Source organism: Cannabis sativa, chromosome 7 (genome assembly GCF_029168945.1).
Source record: "Cannabis sativa cultivar Pink pepper isolate KNU-18-1 chromosome 7, ASM2916894v1, whole genome shotgun sequence".
Lineage (NCBI taxonomy): Eukaryota > Viridiplantae > Streptophyta > Magnoliopsida > Rosales > Cannabaceae > Cannabis > Cannabis sativa.
The window spans coordinates 57,933,760-57,954,068 of NC_083607.1; the positions used below are offsets into that span (position 1 = coordinate 57,933,760).

The 20,309-nt window shown below is 35.6% G+C and overlaps 1 protein-coding gene across 1 annotated transcript; it reads right to left on the bottom strand.

Moving 5' to 3' along the window:
* Positions 1-4,312: 4,312 nt before the first annotated feature.
* Positions 4,313-20,055, bottom strand: LOC133039778 (uncharacterized). The gene is made up of 4 exons (XM_061118726.1): positions 20,029-20,055; positions 16,307-17,306; positions 4,474-5,401; positions 4,313-4,316 (listed from the first exon to the last, which is right to left on the bottom strand). Exons 1-4 carry the CDS (start codon positions 20,053-20,055, stop codon positions 4,313-4,315), a joined length of 1,959 nt encoding a protein of 652 aa, XP_060974709.1.
* Positions 20,056-20,309: the final 254 nt, after the last annotated feature.

Here is a 20,309-nt window from a genome sequence, read left to right on the forward strand (position 1 = left end):
ATGGGTGCTTTTTATTTATATTAAAAATAAAATGATTTATTAATAAAAATAAAATAGTTTATTAATTTTGAAAATACAATTTTAAAAATTAAAAAGTAAAAACAAAACCAAACCAAACAGATTTTTAAAACTACCAACCAATCAAAAATTTTCGTGTGGACTCATCTTTTAAAGTTTCAGAAACATAAAACTTTTTTGAATTTTAAACTAATCAAGCCTTTGTATATATATGTACAGTTTGATAATAGATATATATGGGGTGGATTTTTAAATAAATTTAATTTTGTTGGTGAAAAAAATGACAAAATTGGTTGTAAATCACAAAGAGATAATTGAGGTTGAAAGGATGAGTAGGGAACCGAATATAGTTTATGATCGTAGATGTATATTTATATTAAAAATAAAATGATTTATTAATAAAAATAAAATGGTTTATGAGAAATTTATATTTTAAAATATTTAATTTGATATCTTTATTATTAATAAACAATACCATAAATATACATCTACGATCATATAAGAATTTTATTCTAAAACTATACGATCATAGATTAAGTGGTCAAGGTCCAAAGAAAAATAATAATTTCTTATAATCTGAAATCAAGACACGAAAAACAGAAACTAATTGAATAGGACTCTATTCAATTGAGGTGTCGACCATGCATGGTAAGTAAAAAGCTATATATTAAATTTTATGTCATGATATAATTAAAAATTAAATAAGAATTTACTACTATTTATATATTATATATATATTGCTAAAGATGCAAAAGTATTGCATTTATATATCCCACGATATTTCAAAAATACTTTGAAAAGTTCATCTTGAATTAATTATTAATATGTAATAAAAAATATTAGTTATTATACTATTACTTCAAACAAAGGAAAGTTCTAGCGGTGCTTCTACTTTCTAATCATAAACCTCAATTTTGGCTTCTTTAACCAGCTGCCACACACAACTTACTTACTCTGAATTTATAACCATTTACAATTTTTTAACACTCAAAAAGTTACTAAGTTTGTTTTCTATAACTCTACTTATTAAGGTAGAAAAATATTTTTAGATTGACTCCATTCTGTTTATTAAATGAATTATTTTCAAGTTGACACATTAACTTAAAAATGACACAATAATGACCTACTACAAAGTATACACTTATATTCATTCTATTTATTGAGAATCAAAACTTCAATCTTCTTCACTAGATTAGCCAGAGACACATAATATTTGGACATAAACACAGGACACAATATTATAACTCAAACTCAGAAACACTTAGTCGAAACTTGAATGAATAATGCCACTCTTTTAAGTTTTAAGATTGTATATGACTAGGCAATTTTGGTTATTGTATTATTATTCCTGCTACATTGTTGATCATTTTTAGATTTTTGATGTGAAATTTCGTATTGTGAGCTTTTTCGAGTTTCTTATAGACTTCAATGAGTAATAGGTTTATATAATTATACCGGGAATAAATTTTCATAATGTTGTTTGGTGGATTCCTATTTTGTTATTAGGTAACATAATATTATTATTCGTTAGGTTTGTCACAATTATTATTAAGTGAGAATGAATCAATTTAAAAAACTTTTACTATATTGAAAGGTGAGATTGATTTTAATATGAGCTTAGTTATATTTAATTTTATTTTGTATATCTATTGTTTTATTTGAAAACAGGTGAATAAATGACTATACTATATACAATAATTAAGGACATCACTCCAACTACAGAAAGTTGGAAGAATAAAATGAGAGTGTTAGAAAAATTTGAAAAGCGGACAAATAAGAGTTCACCACTCAAATATCAAAAGCTTAATGTTAACAGACGAAAAAGTATACAATCAGTTAATTTACTGCTGAAATTGTCAATACTCTACTAATAAATGCTATATTTTCTGAATTTTGCATGTACTCGCGTTGCAACAAATTATTATTTCATAAATATTTTTTTTTCCTTAAAAATGAACACAGGGTAATGATGTTGAACCTAATAACTAATAATATATTTTTTTATTTTTTAATTGTATCACTTTTTAATAACGTAGAAAAAAACTAGCATAAAATTTAGTATACGTGCCTCGTACGTAATTTTTTACTAGTATATATATATATTTTACTTTTTATAATTATTTATTATTATTATTTTTTTTATAAAAAATTATATGAAAAATAATAAATAAAAATTATTTTGAACACTTAAAAAATAATATTAAATTATTAGTATTTTATATAAAAAAATTTGTCACATTTCATTCCAATGTCAATTAAACAAAGTAATCTTCATATTCTCAGGCATCATCATAATATTACTGTACACAACCAAACACGGTAATGTTGCTTTCCTAGATTTACAATTCCCTTCATCACTTTCCAAGCAATATTAAACCTATTCCCATGAAATAAAACATGCATACCAAACGACCCCTTAATATTTTTTTAAAGTATTTTCTCACATTATTTTATTCATTTCCACAAATTTTTTCTAACTTATGTATATATATTTTTTATTTTTTTTAAGAAAATTTTATATAATTTTTATTTTAATTTTTTTATCATAATATTTAAAATATAATTTATTTTTTATTTGATAGGTACAGTAGAACCTCTATTTAAGAATACTCTATTCAAGAATAACCTCTAATTTGTTATAAAAAAATCAAGTCCCAATTTGGGCCAGTTATAAATAAGAATAACCTCTAAATTGTAATTAGTTATACATTTTCCAAGTCCCGTATTAACAAAGTATACCTCTATATAAGAATAATTATATCTTAATAAAATATATACATATGTTTTGTAAATTTATTTACATAAAATTAATAATTTTATTCCAAATTGTAACATATGTATTACTATTATATTTACTCTAAAATAATTCTATTATAATATAGTATTAATAATTATTTATTGTTATTATTGTTACATTGATATTTTTTAGTGTTTTAATTTTTTTTTTCTAGTATAACTCTATTTAGTTATAACCTCTCAATTAGAATATAATTTGCTTGGTCCAAGTCTATTCTTGAATAGAGGTTCTACTGTATATTTTTCAAGAGTATAAATTGGAAGAAAAAAGTTAAAAAAAACTTAGTACAATTAAAGATATAAATTTCATATAAAATAAAAATTATTAAAATAGGGTGTCTTTATAAATTTTTGGGATGTAAATAAAATTTCTCTTTTTTTTTTTTTTTGAAAAATTACATAATAGACCAAAAATTATAAAATAATTACAAAAATACATCAATATTGAAAAAAATTTATTTTTACTCTTTAAACTTTTTTATATAAAAATACATTTTCAATAAAAATAATAAATCGTTATTTTGGTTGTTTTATAGTTTATTTATAGTTGTATTATTATTGTCATGAAATAGTTTTTCTAGTTGTTTTATAATTTATTTTAGTTGATTTATAATTTTCGTGAGGTTGATTTCTCTTTAGTTATTGTTTTTAACTTTTTGCTGAGTAAAGTGTATTTTTATAATTTTAAAACTTTACATGTATATTTTGTAATTAAAAATTTTAAGCCGTAAAATTATAAATTATAAATAAAATATAAAAGAAAGGTCTTTTAGAAAATTCCCCTTGAGAAATTTCAACATATCCACAGAAGGGGTAAAAATTTAACAAATACATATACACGGAAATAATAACTTATATGCGGTAATAATAAATTATATAAAATACGGTGTCATCATCTTAGCAGGGCCGGCCCTGAAAAAAAATGGGCCCAAGACAGTTTTAGCAAATTAAAAAAAAAAAATGGGCCCTTTTGTATATGTATTTTTTTCTATGTATGTAATTTTAAATAAAATTAAACTAATATTTAGTAATATAAATACATTCCAAACCAATAAATCATCACATAAACTTTTCAATGTATTACTTAAATATTATGCGTCTTGCATTTTTAGATGCAAAAGTATTAATTAAATTTGCATAATCAAGTTTTGCAACTAAATCATTTTCAATGGATAACATAGCGAAACCGCTTAATCTTTCTTGAGACATGGTTGAACGGAGATAAGATTTGATCAAGGTCAATTTGGAAAAACTCCGTTCTGCATGGGCAACGGTGACCGGAATAGTTAGAAAAATCCTATAAGCAATTCAAGCATTTGGATAACTACCATCCACTTTTTTTATATAGCTCAACACATCGATAGCTCTTTTGGTTTCTTTTGGTAGACTTTGACGCAACATATATAACTCTTGGTATAGGTCATCATTGTCAAGGTCTGAAATCTCACCATGCTTCATTAAGTTTGTAAGATTGATACAAAAATTCCTCAAAGTGTCATCATCTGCAGACTTTAATTTCTCAAAATCAAACAATAGTCCAAAATTCTCCTCAAAATTCTAAAATTGTTCGAACCTAGTTGAACAATAACTATTTTTATTAACTATTATGGTAGGAAGTGAAATATAATTTTAAATAAAACACTATAAAAGTATGCATACCTGGTTTTAAATGATGAAATAGCTTGATCGATTATGCAAAGAAAATAGTCAATTTTAAATGACTCTGCTGCTGATTGTGTCACCCCCTCATTGACACTTTCATCAAATTGCTTTTTCCTGTAAACTTTTCGTTTTTCAATAAACACAGGTTCAACTTCCATCATACTTGCAATCTCAGTAGCTTTAGTCAAAGCATTCTCAAAACCAGTTTCTCTATACTTTTGAAGAAATGAAAGTAGAATCTTTAACTCTTTGATAGCAACATCAATTTGCATATCTTCATTTTGTAGGATCTTGCTAGCAATATTAACAGCAAACAACAAATCATACCAAATAACCATGCTCACCAAGAACTCAGCATCACTTCTTGTTTTGGCATCTTCATTACTCTCTGCCAAGTAATCTAAAGCTTCTTTTATTTGTGGAGCTTGGAATCTTATTGCTTTAACACTATCAATACGACTTTCCCAACGCGTTTCTGATAATGGCTTAACAGTGAGACCAGGTACATGATTTGTAAATACTTTCCATCTTTTTGTAGAAGCTGAAAATAATGAGTATATTCGTTGTACCACACCAAAAAAAGATACAGCCTTGGGACAACAATGAGCCATATCAGAAAGTAAAAGATTTAGAGAATGACGGGCACAAGGAGTGTAAAATGCTCTAGGATTCATTTCAAGTAGCCTAGTTTGTACACCTTTATTCTTTCCTCTCATATTAGATCCATTGTCATATCCTTGTCCTCTTATATTATCAACATCAAGTCCAAGAATATTCAACGCATCTAAAAGTTCATTAAGCAAACCAAGCCCTGATGTGTCATGAACTTTTATGAATCCTAGAAAATACTCATCAACAAATATTGGACTTTCTGAAACATTCACACATCTTAAAACAAGAGACATCTGTTCATCATTACTTGCATCTGGAGTACAATCTAGTATGACTGAAAAATATTTTGCTTCTTTAATTCTACTAATTATCGAGCTTTTCACCTCAGTTGCCAGAAGTTGAATCATTTCATTTTGAATCTTGTGACTCAAATTGTAACACCCTAACTATCTTAGGCGAATTACGTGATTTTTAAACGTACTGTGCAGCTCGTTGCTAATCAACGAGGTTTATGGAAAAACGTGATTAATTAAAATTTTGCTTTTTAATTAAACTTATAAACCATTTTACAAAAGACTCGGGATCCCGATTTATAAAATCATTTACAAAAGTTTTAACTGTTTAACTATTACATAAATTTAAAAGTCGTCTAACGACCAGTTACAAAATTCAGCCTTGCTGTCCCGAGGATCGTACGCTCCAGGCCTAACCGCCCCGACATGTACAATCTCATAAGCTCGCTCACGGTCCATCAGCTATAGCCTTGCCTTTACCTACACATAAACGTAAACTGTGAGTCGACAGACTCAGTAAGAAAAGCATAATAATACTCATACATGATACTAACTGCCGTGTCCAACACGATACTGAGTCCCGCTACTGCCATGTCCAACATGGTACTGAGCCACTACTGCCATGTCCAACATGGTACTAAGTTCTGAACGTTCATAGGGACGGTAGTATTGACACGTAACAACCTGATCGGTCGAACCGGTCATACTCCGGCTGCTGGTCATACTCCAGCCTGTACCGACGTGTTACTATATCCTCCTAATCGGTCGAACCGGTCATACTCCGGCTGCTGGTCATACTCCAGCCTGTACCGACGGGATACGTCAATAGCACGGAACCACCAACCAAGTGTCAGCCTGATCGGTCAAACCGGTCATACTCCGCCGTTCTTGGTCATACTCCACTGTACCGACGTGACAGGGTTGGATGGTTCGAAGCCAACATACAACTAATGTAATCTAATAGGCTTCCTACATGCTCGCTAAACATGTAATCTACATATGCATACTGTTATACTAATCTTACCTGGATTCCGAATTCGGTGTGTGCGGTCAACCCGATCGGAATCGAAGCCGAGCTGACGGACATCGGCTCCTAAACCATAAAAATCACAACGCTATAAGTGACACGCTAAATCACTTCCCGGGGACTAAAACTAGGAACTAAAAGTTTCCCTATCGATAAAAAGCATGGCAATACCCCTAAAAACATAAAAACGAGGAAAACACGGGTTCTGAAAAATTCCCCAACCGGTAGACCGGTTGCCCAACCGGAATTCCGGTTCTGGGAAATTCAGGACCCTCATCCGGAATTCCGGATGCACAACCGGAATTCCGGTTCCTCGCAGGCAGCAACATCAAATTCTCATAACTTGCACAATTCAACCCCAAATCACCTCAAACTTTCCAGACCAGTTCTATACCTTCCCTAGAACATATCCAAGGCATCAAAACAACCCAGAAACCTCAAACACGAAAAATGCCATTGGAGCTCAAGCTTTGAGTTCTAAACTCAAACTTGAGCAAAACCACCTAATCATGCATTTCACTAGCTTAATTCTACTTAATCAAGCTTATCTAAGCCTCAGAAAACAATTAGAAACAACAGCAACATCACAGAAACAGATTCACACTATTTTCACCAAAAATCACATTTTTGCATAGAAAACTCAAAGCTTTGAACAAGGTAGCCTATATGCATTTCTAACAGCTTGAATCACCTCAAATTAACATGCTTACAATCCAGAAATTAATACAAAATCATAGCAGCAACCATATATCAAAATCATGCATGCATTTCATCAATTTTACTTTAAAATTCAAGAAAGCACAAAGGCAAGTTAAAAGTGATCAAACCTTGGCTAAGATTACACAAAGATGAGTTGAAATTCACAAGGATTTGAGGAGAAAAACCCAGCTTTTGAACCCCATGCACCAGCCGAAATAGAGAGAGAGAAAAGAGAGTGTTTCCTTTTCAAGATTTTCTATTTTATTTTTCTAAGTGTTGAAATGAGAATGAAAAGAGTAAATGCCACATATATCCTATTATTTCAGCCATCAAATAACACTTAAACATTTATTTTTCCATTTAATAAACTCACATAAGACAAAACACTAATGGGGCAAAAAGACCATTTTGCCCCTCCTCCATAAAATCACATAAAAATCACTAAAGGGGTATTTTTTTGGGAAATTCTAAATTCCCGGCCATTCCCGACATTCCCAATGTCTAAAACCCGTCCCCAAACTACTAACATACTAAGTTGTGATTTCTACTGAGCCAAACGCCGAGTTCCAAAATACCGGGCACCGGAATTACAAAATAGGCAAGCTACTGAAAACATAAATAACAGTATAAATTATTTAAATAGCTATAAATAATTTCATAATTAATTATAAACAACTTCTAATTTCCAAATTAACTAAGCGGGCTTTACAACTATCCCCCCCTTAAAAGGATTTCGTCCCCGAAATCTAACCTGAATCACTCTGGATATTGAGCTCTCATATCTGTCTCTAGCTCCCAGGTGGCTTCTTCCACCTTACTGTTTCTCCAGAGAACCTTGACCAATGCTATGGTCTTATTCCGAAGGACTTTATCCTTTCCATCCAGGATCTGCACTGGCTGTTCCCCATAGATCATGTCTGGCTGAAGCTGAAGACTCTCATAACTGTGTATATGAGAGGTGTCTGAAACGTATTTTCTCAACATTGAGACATGAAATACGTTGTGAACTGCTGATAAGGCTGGAGGCAATGCTAACCGATATGCCACTTGACCTATCTTCTCGAGAATCTCGAAAGGTCCTGTAAATCTAGGGCATAACTTGCCTCTTTTCCCGAAACGTTTAATCCCCTTCATCGGAGATACCCATAAAAACACATGTTCCCCTACTTGGAACTTAACATCTCTGCATTTCGGATCTGCGTAACTCTTTTGTCTGCTATGTGAGGCAAGCAATCTAGCTTTTCTTCTCTATTGCCTCATTGGTCCGCTGAACTGACTCTGGACCTAGGTATTCCCTTTCCCCTGTCTCATCCCAGTGGATAGGGGATCTACACTTCCTACCGTACAACAGTTCATAGGGAGCCATCCCTATTGTACTCTGATAACTGTTGTTGTACGCAAAATCTATCAACGATAGATATTTATTCCATGAGCCTTTAAAGTCCATAACACAGGCTCTCAACATATTCTCCAATATCTGAATTGTCCTTTCGGACTGACCATCTATCTGAGGATGGAATGCTGTACTAAATTTCAGCTTTGTACCCATTGCCCGTTGCAAACTTTGCCAAAATTTGGAGGTGAACTTCGGATCCCTGTCCGAAACTATAGACTTCGGTACCCCGTGAAGTCTCACTATCTCTCTGACATATAACTCTGCCAACTGATCCACTGAAATGTTGTTCTAACCGGCAGAAAATGAGCAGATTTCGTAAATCGATCCACCACTACTCAAATGGAATCAAATAAACCCGTGGTCCTAGGTAACCCGACCACAAAATCCATCGTAATATCCTCCCATTTCCATTCTGGTAGGGTTAGAGGCTGCAACAACCCTGATGGTCTCTGATGTTCAGCCTTATCTGCTGACAAGTGAGGCATCTCAACACGAATTCTACCAAATTCTTCTTCATACCGCTCCACCAGAAGTACGGTTTCAAATCTTGGTACACCTTAGTGGTGTCGGGATGCAGAGAATATGGGGTAGAATGAGCCTCCTCAAAGATCTCATTTCTCAGTTCCACACTGTTCGGAACACAAACCCTGGCTTTATACAAAAGCATCCCACTATCTGACACTGAAAAGTCTTTGGCTTGACCAGCCAATACCTCATCTCGGATCTTCACTAACTCCGGATCTGTCATCTGAGCGACCTTTATTCTTTCTAACAGATCAGATTGCAGCGTTAAGTTGTGAAGCTGACCTACCACAAACTCAATGCTGGATCTAACCATATCCTCAGCTAGCTGGGGTGAGATCTGAACCATGCTAGCTACTTGCCCGGGACCCTTTCTGCTCAGGGCATCGGCCACTACATTGACTTTTCCGGAATGATAGAGGATCTCACAATCATAATCCTTTACTAATTCCAACCAACGCCTTTGTCTCATGTTCAAATCTTTCTGAGTAAAGAAATACTTGAGACTTTTATGGTCGGTATAGATCTCGCACTTCTCCCCATAAAGGTAATGCCGCCAAATCTTCAGTGCAAAAACCACTGCGGCCAATTCTAAATCATGAGTCGGGTATCGCTGTTCATAATCCTTTAACTGACGGGAGGCATAAGCGATAACCCGATCGGCTTGCATCAATACGCACCCCAAACCCTGTTTGGATGCGTCACAGTAGACTACGAACTTTTCCTTGTCCGAAGGCAAAGCTAGCACCGGAGCAGTAATCAACCTCTGTTTCAGCTCCTGAAAACTAGCTTCGCATTTATCTGACCAGATAAATCGCTGATTCTTCTTTGTAAGCTCGGTTAGGGGCATTGAAATTTCGGAGAACCCCTCCACGAACCTACGGTAGTACCCAGCTAATCCCAAGAAGCTTCTGATCTCTGTCACTGTCTTCGGTCTCGGCCAATCCCTGACGGATTCAATCTTCCCGGGATCCACCTTGATCCCATCTTTACTCACAATGTGCCCTAGGAAGGACACCTGAGACAACCAGAACTCACATTTCTTGAACTTGGCGTAGAGCTTATGTTCTCGAAGTCGTTGCAGTACCATCTGAAGATGTAACTCATGCTCCTCTTCTGACTGAGAGTACACGAGGATGTCGTCGATAAACACAATCACACAGATATCGAGGAAATCCTTGAATACTCTATTCATCGTGGTCCATGAATCTTTGCGGGAGCATTGGTTAGTCCGAATGACATAACCAGAAACTCGTAATGTCCATACCTATTGCGGAAAGCCGTCTTTGGAATGTCCTCCTCTCGGATTCTCAACTGATGATAACCCGAACGGAGATCAATCTTAGAAAAGACCGTCTTCCCCTGAAGCTGATCGAACAAGTCATCGATCCTAGGTAATGGATATTTATTCTTCACCGTCAACTTGTTCAACTCTCTGTAGTCGATGCACATCCTCATAGATCCATCCTTCTTCTTGACGAACAAAACTGGGGCTCCCCAGGGTGACACACTGGGCCGAATGAACCCTATGTCAAGCAACCCTTGGAGCTGAATCTTTAATTCCTTAAGTTCAGCTGGAGCCATCCTATACGGGGCTTTGGAAACCGGATCCACCCCTGGTGCCAAGTCAATCACGAAGTCAATCTCCCGCTGAGGTGGTAACCCCGAAAGTTCTTCGGGAAAAACGTCCAAAAATTCCCGAACCACTCTGATGTCCTCTGGCCGAACGGTGTCTGGCCGAGTGGTGTCCACCACCACGGCCAGAAACCCTAAGCACCCGCCGTGCAATAATTCTCTCGCTGACATAGCCGAGATCACCGGGATCCGAGATCCCTGAACCGAACCCACAAATACAAACGGTTCTTCACTTTCCGGTTGGAAGACCACCATCTTCCTCTTACAGTCAATGCTCGCCGAATATTTAGATAGGAAATCCATTCCTAAAATAATATCAAATTCGACTAAGCTCATCTCTATCAGATCAGCGCTTAACTCTCTACCATCTATCCTGATCGGCAAAGGCCTAATCCACCTATTGGAGATAACCAATTCTCCGCCAGGTAATAGGGTTCCAAACCCTGATTCATATCTATCATATAGTCTTTCCAATTTTCTAAAAACTCTGTCTGCCACATCAGACATCCTTGACCTAAACACTCATCCATAGGATGCCTCTTACTAATGAGACACTCCAGTAGGAATAACGGGTCTCAATACTACCCTGATGACCGTCTTGATTCTGGTTCCCTCGGAACCTCTTGTTCTGCCTCGAGCCACCGGATGCAGTGGATGACTTTCTCCTCCAGTCCATGGCCGAACCACTACCTCCCCTGCTGAAACCTGACGCAGAAGGGGTAGGAGCCCCGCCACATTCCAGAGTCCTAACTGATTCCACATACATCTAGCTGCGCCCTCAGCTCACCATGCTTTCTTCGCCATCTCAGCTTAGATGGTCTTATCGTCAGTAGTGATCATAAGGTCATACTTGATCTTCACATTAAGTCCATCGAGATATTTTCTTTCTTACTGAAATCGGTTGGCAAAAATCCCGAGGCTAACCTCGCCAACCAGCTGAACTGAGTAATATATTCCGTCATGCTCATATTCTCTCGCTGGGTCAGGTGGGCGTACTCTTTCCTCATGGCGCTTCTGACCGCCTCGTTATAACATTTAACGCTGAAGAGTTCCTAAAACCTTTCCCAGGTCATAGTAACGACGTCATGGATCTGAGATACCATGTTCCACCAGACCAGAGTGTCTTCTTAATACTGAAAAGTGGCACACACCACTCTGTCGTTCCCGGTGACACCCACAAAGTTTAGAATCTTGGTGATCACCATCAGCCACTGCTCGGCTTTCATCACGTCCGGACCTCCCCGGAAAACCGGAGGTGCCTGCTTCCGGAACCGTTCGTACAAAGGTTCCAATTTATTGGCCGCCACCACTATCTCGGCACGGGGCGAGGGGGCGGGTGCCACCGGAACTACGGCACCGGGCTGCAAGAGCACCCTGCTGTCTCAACCTCTGAATCTCGAGATCTTGCTCTTCCCTCCGGGCTTGCATTTCAGCAAACCTAACTTCCCAATTCTGGGCTTCCTGATTGACTTGGGCAGCCTGCGGCGAGTCAACATCACTCCAACCACGAACCCTGCCCCTGGGACCTCTACCTCGGCCCAAAACACTTGAGGGGAACTGAGCTCCTCGACCTTGATCTGACTCGACTAAGATGCCCTGACTCCTAATATTTCGTCTGGCGTCCATCTAGTCTGAACCGCCTCGAAATCCCGAGTTGGCACTTCAGGTCACGATCATCGAGAGCTTACTAATGCCGCTTAATTTGGAAATTAAAAACGAAACATGCGCCTATTCTACTATCAGGCTACTAACATGCTTCCTAACAGGCTTTTCTTTTTCATAACTGAATAAAATAAACTACTAAAGCAATAAAGGCTTACTGAACCGTGAACCGAGCTAACTGCTGATGATGATTGTACATGTCGTGACGATCTTCGGAAGACAACCTGGCGGCTCTGATACCAAATTGTAACACCTTAACTATCTTAGGCGAATTACGTGATTTTTAAACGTACTGTGCAGCTCGTTGCTAATCAACGAGGTTTATGGAAAAACGTGATTAATTAAAATTTTGCTTTTTAATTAAACTTATAAACCATTTTACAAAAGACTCGGGATCCCGATTTATAAAATCATTTACAAAAGTTTTAACTGTTTAACTATTACATAAATTTAAAAGTCGTCTAACGACCGACATACAAAATTCGGCCTTCTTCGTCCCGAGGATCGTACGCTCCAGGCCTAACCGCCCCGACATGTACAATCTCATAAGCTCGCTCACGGTCCATCAGCTATAGCCTTGCCTTTACCTACACATAAACGTAAACTGTGAGTCGACAGACTCAGTAAGAAAAGCATAATAATACTCATACATGATACTAACTGCCGTGTCCAACACGATACTGAGTCCCGCTACTGCCATGTCCAACATGGTACTGAGCCACTACTGCCATGTCCAACATGGTACTAAGTTCTGAACGTTCATAGGGACGGTAGTATTGACACGTAACAACCTGATCGGTCGAACCGGTCATACTCCGCCGCTTGGTCATACTCCGGCTGTACCGACGTGTTACTATATCCTCCTAATCGGTCGAGCCGGTCATACTCATTGCTTGGTCATACTCCGGCTGTACCGACGGGATACGTCAATAGCACGGAACCACCAACCAAGTGTCGACTGATCGGTCAAACCGGTCATACTCCGCCGTTGGTCATACTCCGACTGTACCGACGTGACGGGGTTGGATGGTTCGAAGCCAACATACAACTAATGTAATCTAATAGGCTTCCTACATGCTCGCTAAACATGTAATCTACATATGCATCTTGTTATACTAATCTTACACGGATTCCGAATTCGTGTGTCTTAACCCGACCGGAACCGAAGCCGAGCGGCGGACATCGGCTCCTAAACCATAAAAATCACAACGCTATAAGTGACACGCTAAATCACTTCCCGGGGACTAAAACTAGGAACTAAAAGTTTCCCTATCGATAAAAAGCATGGCAATACCCCTAAAAACATAAAAACGAGGAAAACACGGGTTCTGAAAAATTCCCCAACCGGTAGGCCAGGTTGCCCAACCGAATTCCGGTTACGGGAAATTCAGACCCTCATCCGAATTCGGATGCACAACCGAATTCGGTTCCTCGCAAAGACAACATCAAATTCTCATAACTTGCACAATTCAACCCCAAATCACCTCAAACTTTCCAGACCAGTTCTATACCTTCCCTAGAACATATCCAAGGCATCAAAACAACCCAGAAACCTCAAACACGAAAAATGCCATTGGAGCTCAAGCTTTGAGTTCTAAACTCAAACTTGAGCAAAACCACCTAATCATGCATTTCACTAGCTTAATTCTACTTAATCAAGCTTATCTAAGCCTCAGAAAACAATTAGAAACAACAGCAACATCACAGAAACAGATTCACACTATTTTCACCAAAAATCACATTTTTGCATAGAAAACTCAAAGCTTTGAACAAGGTAGCCTATATGCATTTCTAACAGCTTGAATCACCTCAAATTAACATGCTTACAATCCAGAAATTAATACAAAATCATAGCAGCAACCATATATCAAAATCATGCATGCATTTCATCAATTTTACTTTAAAATTCAAGAAAGCACAAAGGCAAGTTAAAAGTGATCAAACCTTGGCTAAGATTACACAAAGATGAGTTGAAATTCACAAGGATTTGAGGAGAAAAACCCAGCTTTTGAACCCCATGCACCAGCCGAAATAGAGAGAGAGAAAAGAGAGTGTTTCCTTTTCAAGATTTTCTATTTTATTTTTCTAAGTGTTGAAATGAGAATGAAAAGAGTAAATGCCACATATATCCTATTATTTCAGCCATCAAATAACACTTAAACATTTATTTTTCCATTTAATAAACTCACATAAGACAAAACACTAATGGGGCAAAAAGACCATTTTGCCCCTCCTCCATAAAATCACATAAAAATCACTAAAGGGGTATTTTTTTGGGAAATTCTAAATTCCCGGCCATTCCCGACATTCCCAATGTCTAAAACCCGTCCCCAAACTACTAACATACTAAGTTGTGATTTCTACTGAGCCAAACGCCGAGTTCCAAAATACCGGGCACCGGAATTACAAAATAGGCAAGCTACTGAAAACATAAATAACAGTATAAATTATTTAAATAGCTATAAATAATTTCATAATTAATTATAAACAACTTCTAATTTCCAAATTAACTAAGCGGGCTTTACACAAATAATGATAATGAGTGTGACAGTTAGTAGTCCCGTGATCCGTAAGGGGAAACACCGGGTAAGCTGTGCAATCCCACACCGCCTGGGGAAGGTCAAGTGGGATGATTCCGAGACTGTGTAGGTATGGGACTACATAGTTGAAGATGGCTTAAATGGATTGATTGGTACTACCTATATCAACAAGGTGCATCTTGTTTTTCGGTAGCCCATCACGAAAGAACTCCACAGTTAAGCGTGCTTGACCTGGATCAATTTAGGATGGGTGACCTCCTGGGAAGTTTTCTTAGGAAGCATGCGAGTGAGGACAAAGCACGCTGTAAACACTCGTGTTGGTCTGTAGGGCCAGTCTTCAGTCCATGAAGCAGCCAGAGTGACGAACTCGTGTATAAGAGCCATTCATTCCGTGGGTGTAAGGACCCAATGGAGGCTTGAAGCGGGGACGTTACAAATGGTATCAGAGCCTTGACCCAGCCGGAAGTGTGGTCGACGAGGACGTCGGACCCCGTAAGGGGGGGTGATTGTGACAGTTAGTAGTCCCGTGATCCGTAAGGGGAAACACCGGGTAAGCTGTGCAATCCCACACCGCCTGGGGAAGGTCAAGTGGGATGATTCTGAGACTGTGTAGGTATGGGAATACATAGTTGAAGATGGCTTAAATGGATTGATTGGTACTACCTATATCAACAAGGTGCATCTTGTTTTTCGGTAGCCCATCACGAAAGAACTCCACAGTTAAGCGTGCTTGACCTGGATCAATTTTAGGATGGGTGACCTCCTGGGAAGTTTTCTTAGGAAGCATGCGAGTGAGGACAAAGCACGCTGTGAACACTCGTGTTGGTTTGTAGGGCCAGTCGTCAGTCCATGAAGCAGCCAGAGTGACGAACTCGTGTATAAGAGCCATTCATTCCGTGGGTGTAAGGACCCAATGGAGGCTTGAAGCGGGGACGTTACAAATGGTATCAGAGCCTTGACCCAGCCGGAAGTGTGGTCGACGAGGACGTCGGACCCCGTAAGGGGGGGTGATTGTGACAGTTAGTAGTCCCGTGATCCGTAAGGGGAAACACCGGGTAAGCTGTGCAATCCCACACCGCCTGGGGAAGGTCAAGTGGGATGATTCTGAGACTGTGTAGGTATGGGAATACATAGTTGAAGATGGCTTAAATGGATTGATTGGTACTACCTATATCAACAAGGTGCATCTTGTTTTTCGGTAGCCCATCACGAAAGAACTCCACAGTTAAGCGTGCTTGACCTGGATCAATTTTAGGATGGGTGACCTCCTGGGAAGTTTTCTTAGGAAGCATGCGAGTGAGGACAAAGCACGCTGTGAACACTCGTGTTGGTTTGTAGGGCCAGTCGTCAGTCCATGAAGCAGCCAGAGTGACGAACTCGTGTATAAGAGCCATTCATTCCGTGGGTGTAAGGACCCAATGGAGGCTTGAAGCGGGGACGTTACAATGAGTCTCATCTCTTAAAATACGACGAACATGTTCTTGCATAGTTGAATCAAATTCAGCAAGTAATTCTATAATTTGTAAGAAATTCCCATTGTTTTTCTCATATAGTTTTTCACGATCTCCTCGAAATGCCAAATTATTTTGCCCAAATCTTTTTACAATAGCCAGAATTCTCTCTAACACTTGTTTCCAATATTTTTTCTCTTGATTAATTTGTTCTTCTAAACTTGCATCAATTGTTAACTTCATTTTCAGTCGTTTTTCTAATTCCACCCAACTAGCAATTGACTCAATATGTTGTGTACTTCGTTCATGACTTTTTAATCGATCAGAAATATTATGCCAGTCATTAAAACCTCCCTCAGCTAAAAAACCCACAAGATGCTTCTTTGTTGCAAACAATTTACAACAAAAACAAAATACTTTATCTAAAGAAACTGAATAAATCAACCACTTCCTATCTTGTTTCTCTCCATTTGTTAATTCTCTAATATAATGCCACGAAGAAAAATTCCTACCGAAAGCATCCCTAGTAAACTCATCCTTAATGACTCTTTTTGGACCTCTTTCAACTATAAAATTTGTCATATTAATATGACCAATCCTATCCCAATTTCCTGGATCATCAATATCAAAAGGAAAGTTGAATACACCACTTGAAGTTTTCTCATTCTCATTCACTGTTTGATTCAGTTCTTCATTTTCATTCACTGTTTGATTCAGTTCTTCATTTTCATTCACATCACTTGAACTTTTCTCATTCTCAGTAACAGTTTGATTCAATTCTTCATTTTCATTCACATTACTTGAAGTTTTCTCATTCTCATTACTTTCAATATCAAATTGATTCTCAATGTCATTCACGACAAAATTGTCTACATTATTTGTATTAAAATACTTATTAAGAGAACCAACCTGACTTTTTTGCAAGACTTCTTTCCTTAATTTCTCCTTTCTTTTTTGAGCTCCTGATTTGTATTTGTAATTTCTAATAGGACCCTATAAAAATTACAAATAAAATTAATGATATGAGTACAATAATATGATATAGACAAGACAATGTTTATCTTATTATTACAAAATATATGATATAGCAAAATATATAGTATATCAAAATTATAAAAAAAAAAATACAAGAGATAAGTCACATAACTTTAGAAATAAAAGGGAACCACTAAAAAGGAGTTTTTTTTTTTCTTTTGCAAATAAAATAAAATATGTATATCAATATATGAGCAATGCAATGAAAATCAAATGGTGATTATTTTTTGTGTGAATTGATTTGTGACTATGAGCGAATCAATAGTGAAAAAAAAATATGTTATGTATAAATGAATATAAACATACAACAAACAAATAATATATTATTATATATGATTAATTAGACATTCTAACTATTTTTTTTTTCTTTTCCAATGGTCTATTTCAAGCACTTTATCAACTCTCAACATAAGGGGCGATTCAACATTTAATAGAATTAAGTCAAAATAAGTTAGGAAAATAAAATTCAATATTCATTTTAGTTTATCTCTATTATCTATACAACATCAACAACAACAATAACAACATATAAATACTAAACTAAAATTTCAAAGCAAACAAAATAATAATTAAAAAGGAAAGGAATTAAATAAATATAGCAATTGATCATAAAAATTAATAAAATATTAACTTTAAAAAATGAAAAACTTACCATTATAATACAAAGAGATAGAAATTGAAAAGAGATGAGTGATGAGGATTGAGGATTTAGGATGAGGAGGATAGTTGGTAAATTGTAAATTGTAAAGGTGATTTTTTTTTTTTTTTGAGAGATTAGAAATTTAGAAGAGAAAGAATGTTAGAGAAAAAAATTGGGGGGAAAGAATGGAAGATTGAGAATTTGAGAGAGAGAGAGAGAGAGAGAGAGAGAGAGAGAGAGAGAGAGAGAGAGAGAGAGAGAGAGAGAGAGAGAGAGAGAGAGAGAGAGAGAGAGAGAGAGAGAGAGAGAGAGAGAGAGAGAGAGAGAGAGAGAGAGAGATGAGTCATGAGAGTGACTTTTTTTTTTTTTTTTTTTTTTTTCTACACGTGAAGGTATGGAGGGTTGGTTGGTGGGTGGTGGTGTATTGGAATGGAATGGTGGCCGAAAAAGTGTTCTTTGGGCCTTTTTTTTTTTTTTTTTTTTAAAGGCATTATATGGCTGGTTTTGGGCCCTAGGTTGGAGTGGGCCCTAGGCACGGGCCTAGTCCGCCTAGGCCCAGGGCCGGCCCTGCATCTTAGACACCTTCGACACAGGAAAAAAATTCAACAACTCGATGAAAAATCCTAAAAAAACTCACTTATTCGATTAGTCAGGTTGATAAAAAAAAAAAAACAAACGTCAATCGATCAGCAACAAAATCTCATAGAAAAAAAATTGCTTACAAACAGGTATGAAACATTCGAAACACAAATCTCAAAATGAACTGAGTAATAGTTACACAACCTAACCTAAAATTTATTATTGGTAATAATAGAAACTAAAATTAAATATCAAATATCTCACACCATAAAAGTACTCTTCTCACTCTAAATCTGTTTATTTATTTTTTAAATAATTATAAAAATAATAAACTTAAAAGAATACAAACATACATATACATATTATTATATGATTTAATAACAACTTAAATTTTTTTATATATTATTATACATATAATATATAATTACAGTTATTATTATTATTATTGTTATTATTATTATATTTTTGTACAATATTTATTATTCTCTCATTAAAAAAAATATATTTTTAAATGGTAAATTACATAAAAGATTGTTAATTATTTTTTTTTAAAAAAAAATACTTATTATTTTATCATAGAGTGCTTTCATTTTTTTCCTTTTCAATTTTATATAAATCTTTTCACTCTTAATTTATTAATTTTTATTAGAATTTTCTTATTAATAATTATATATATTAGACTATTTATAATTTCATAATTTCTAAACTATATTGTTTGAATATTATTTGCTTCTCCAATAAAAATGTATAATAATATAATTAGATTAAATGAGTAATAATTTATATATCTATATAAATTTATTTATTTATATAAAACTGAGATGTAAGGTAGTGATATGACCATCTCAAATTTAAAATGGAATCTAATATTAATTTTAAAATTCGGGAAGGAGAGTAGTAACAACTATAAGTGAGCTACGCTGATGACAACGAGTAAGATACGATGAGACAACAAGTATGATACAATGATGATAACAGGTGAGATTTAAAAATGACAATAACTTTAAAAGATCATGATATATAAAATATAAAAATTAATAATATAGAATTATATAATATAATTTTACTACTACTATATATTGAAATTATATTTTTATTATCATACTAAAAAAATTAAAATAGCCGCGCAAAGAGCGGCTATATTACCTAGTTGAAGTCAAAACGTCAAAACAATGAAATCTCTTTCTTTTTTATTTATGGTTTTATTGAAATTATTTTTTCAAAATATAAAATAAAATAAAATAAATGATAATATGATATAATATATTTACCTAGGCTTTTAAGTTGAAGAAAGAGTTGTTTCAGTATGAGAAACAGAGAATAGGGGTTCTTTTTCGCCCCAAATCATAGTTTTTTTCTTTTGAATCATTTTTAGAGCAAGTTTTTTTTTTTTTTTCATTTCTTCACAAACGATAATGAACAAATTCCAGAAATGCCTAGTATATGTATATATACTAATACTTCGAGATTACTATCCACATTTCCCATTTATTTGCTCTGTTCTTACATTTTTCCCTCGTCTTTTTCCCTTTTTGTGTTCGTGATCTTTTGTTCTGTTCTATCGATCTTCCATGAATAACAATGAAAACATCAATCAGATTCTTGCCGAAGAAGAGGAATGAGGAGGTGTACATCCTGTATTATCTCTTCATTGCTCTTTATGTTCTACGCTCTCAACATCTCAACCTGAGTTGGTGCAGCACAGAAGAACAAAACACACCAACAAGTCCAAGAAAAAGTGT

Coding starts and splice junctions, on each gene's coding strand:
- LOC133039778 (XM_061118726.1), bottom strand. CDS start 20,055: ATGGGAAATGTGGATAGTAATCTCGAA. Junction 17,307..20,028: donor ATGTGGATAGTAATCTCGAA/GTATTAGTATAT, acceptor TAATTTTTATAG/GGTCCTATTAGAAATTACAA. Junction 5,402..16,306: donor TTTAAGAGATGAGACTCATT/GTAACGTCCCCG, acceptor ATTGTACTCCAG/ATGCAAGTAATGATGAACAG.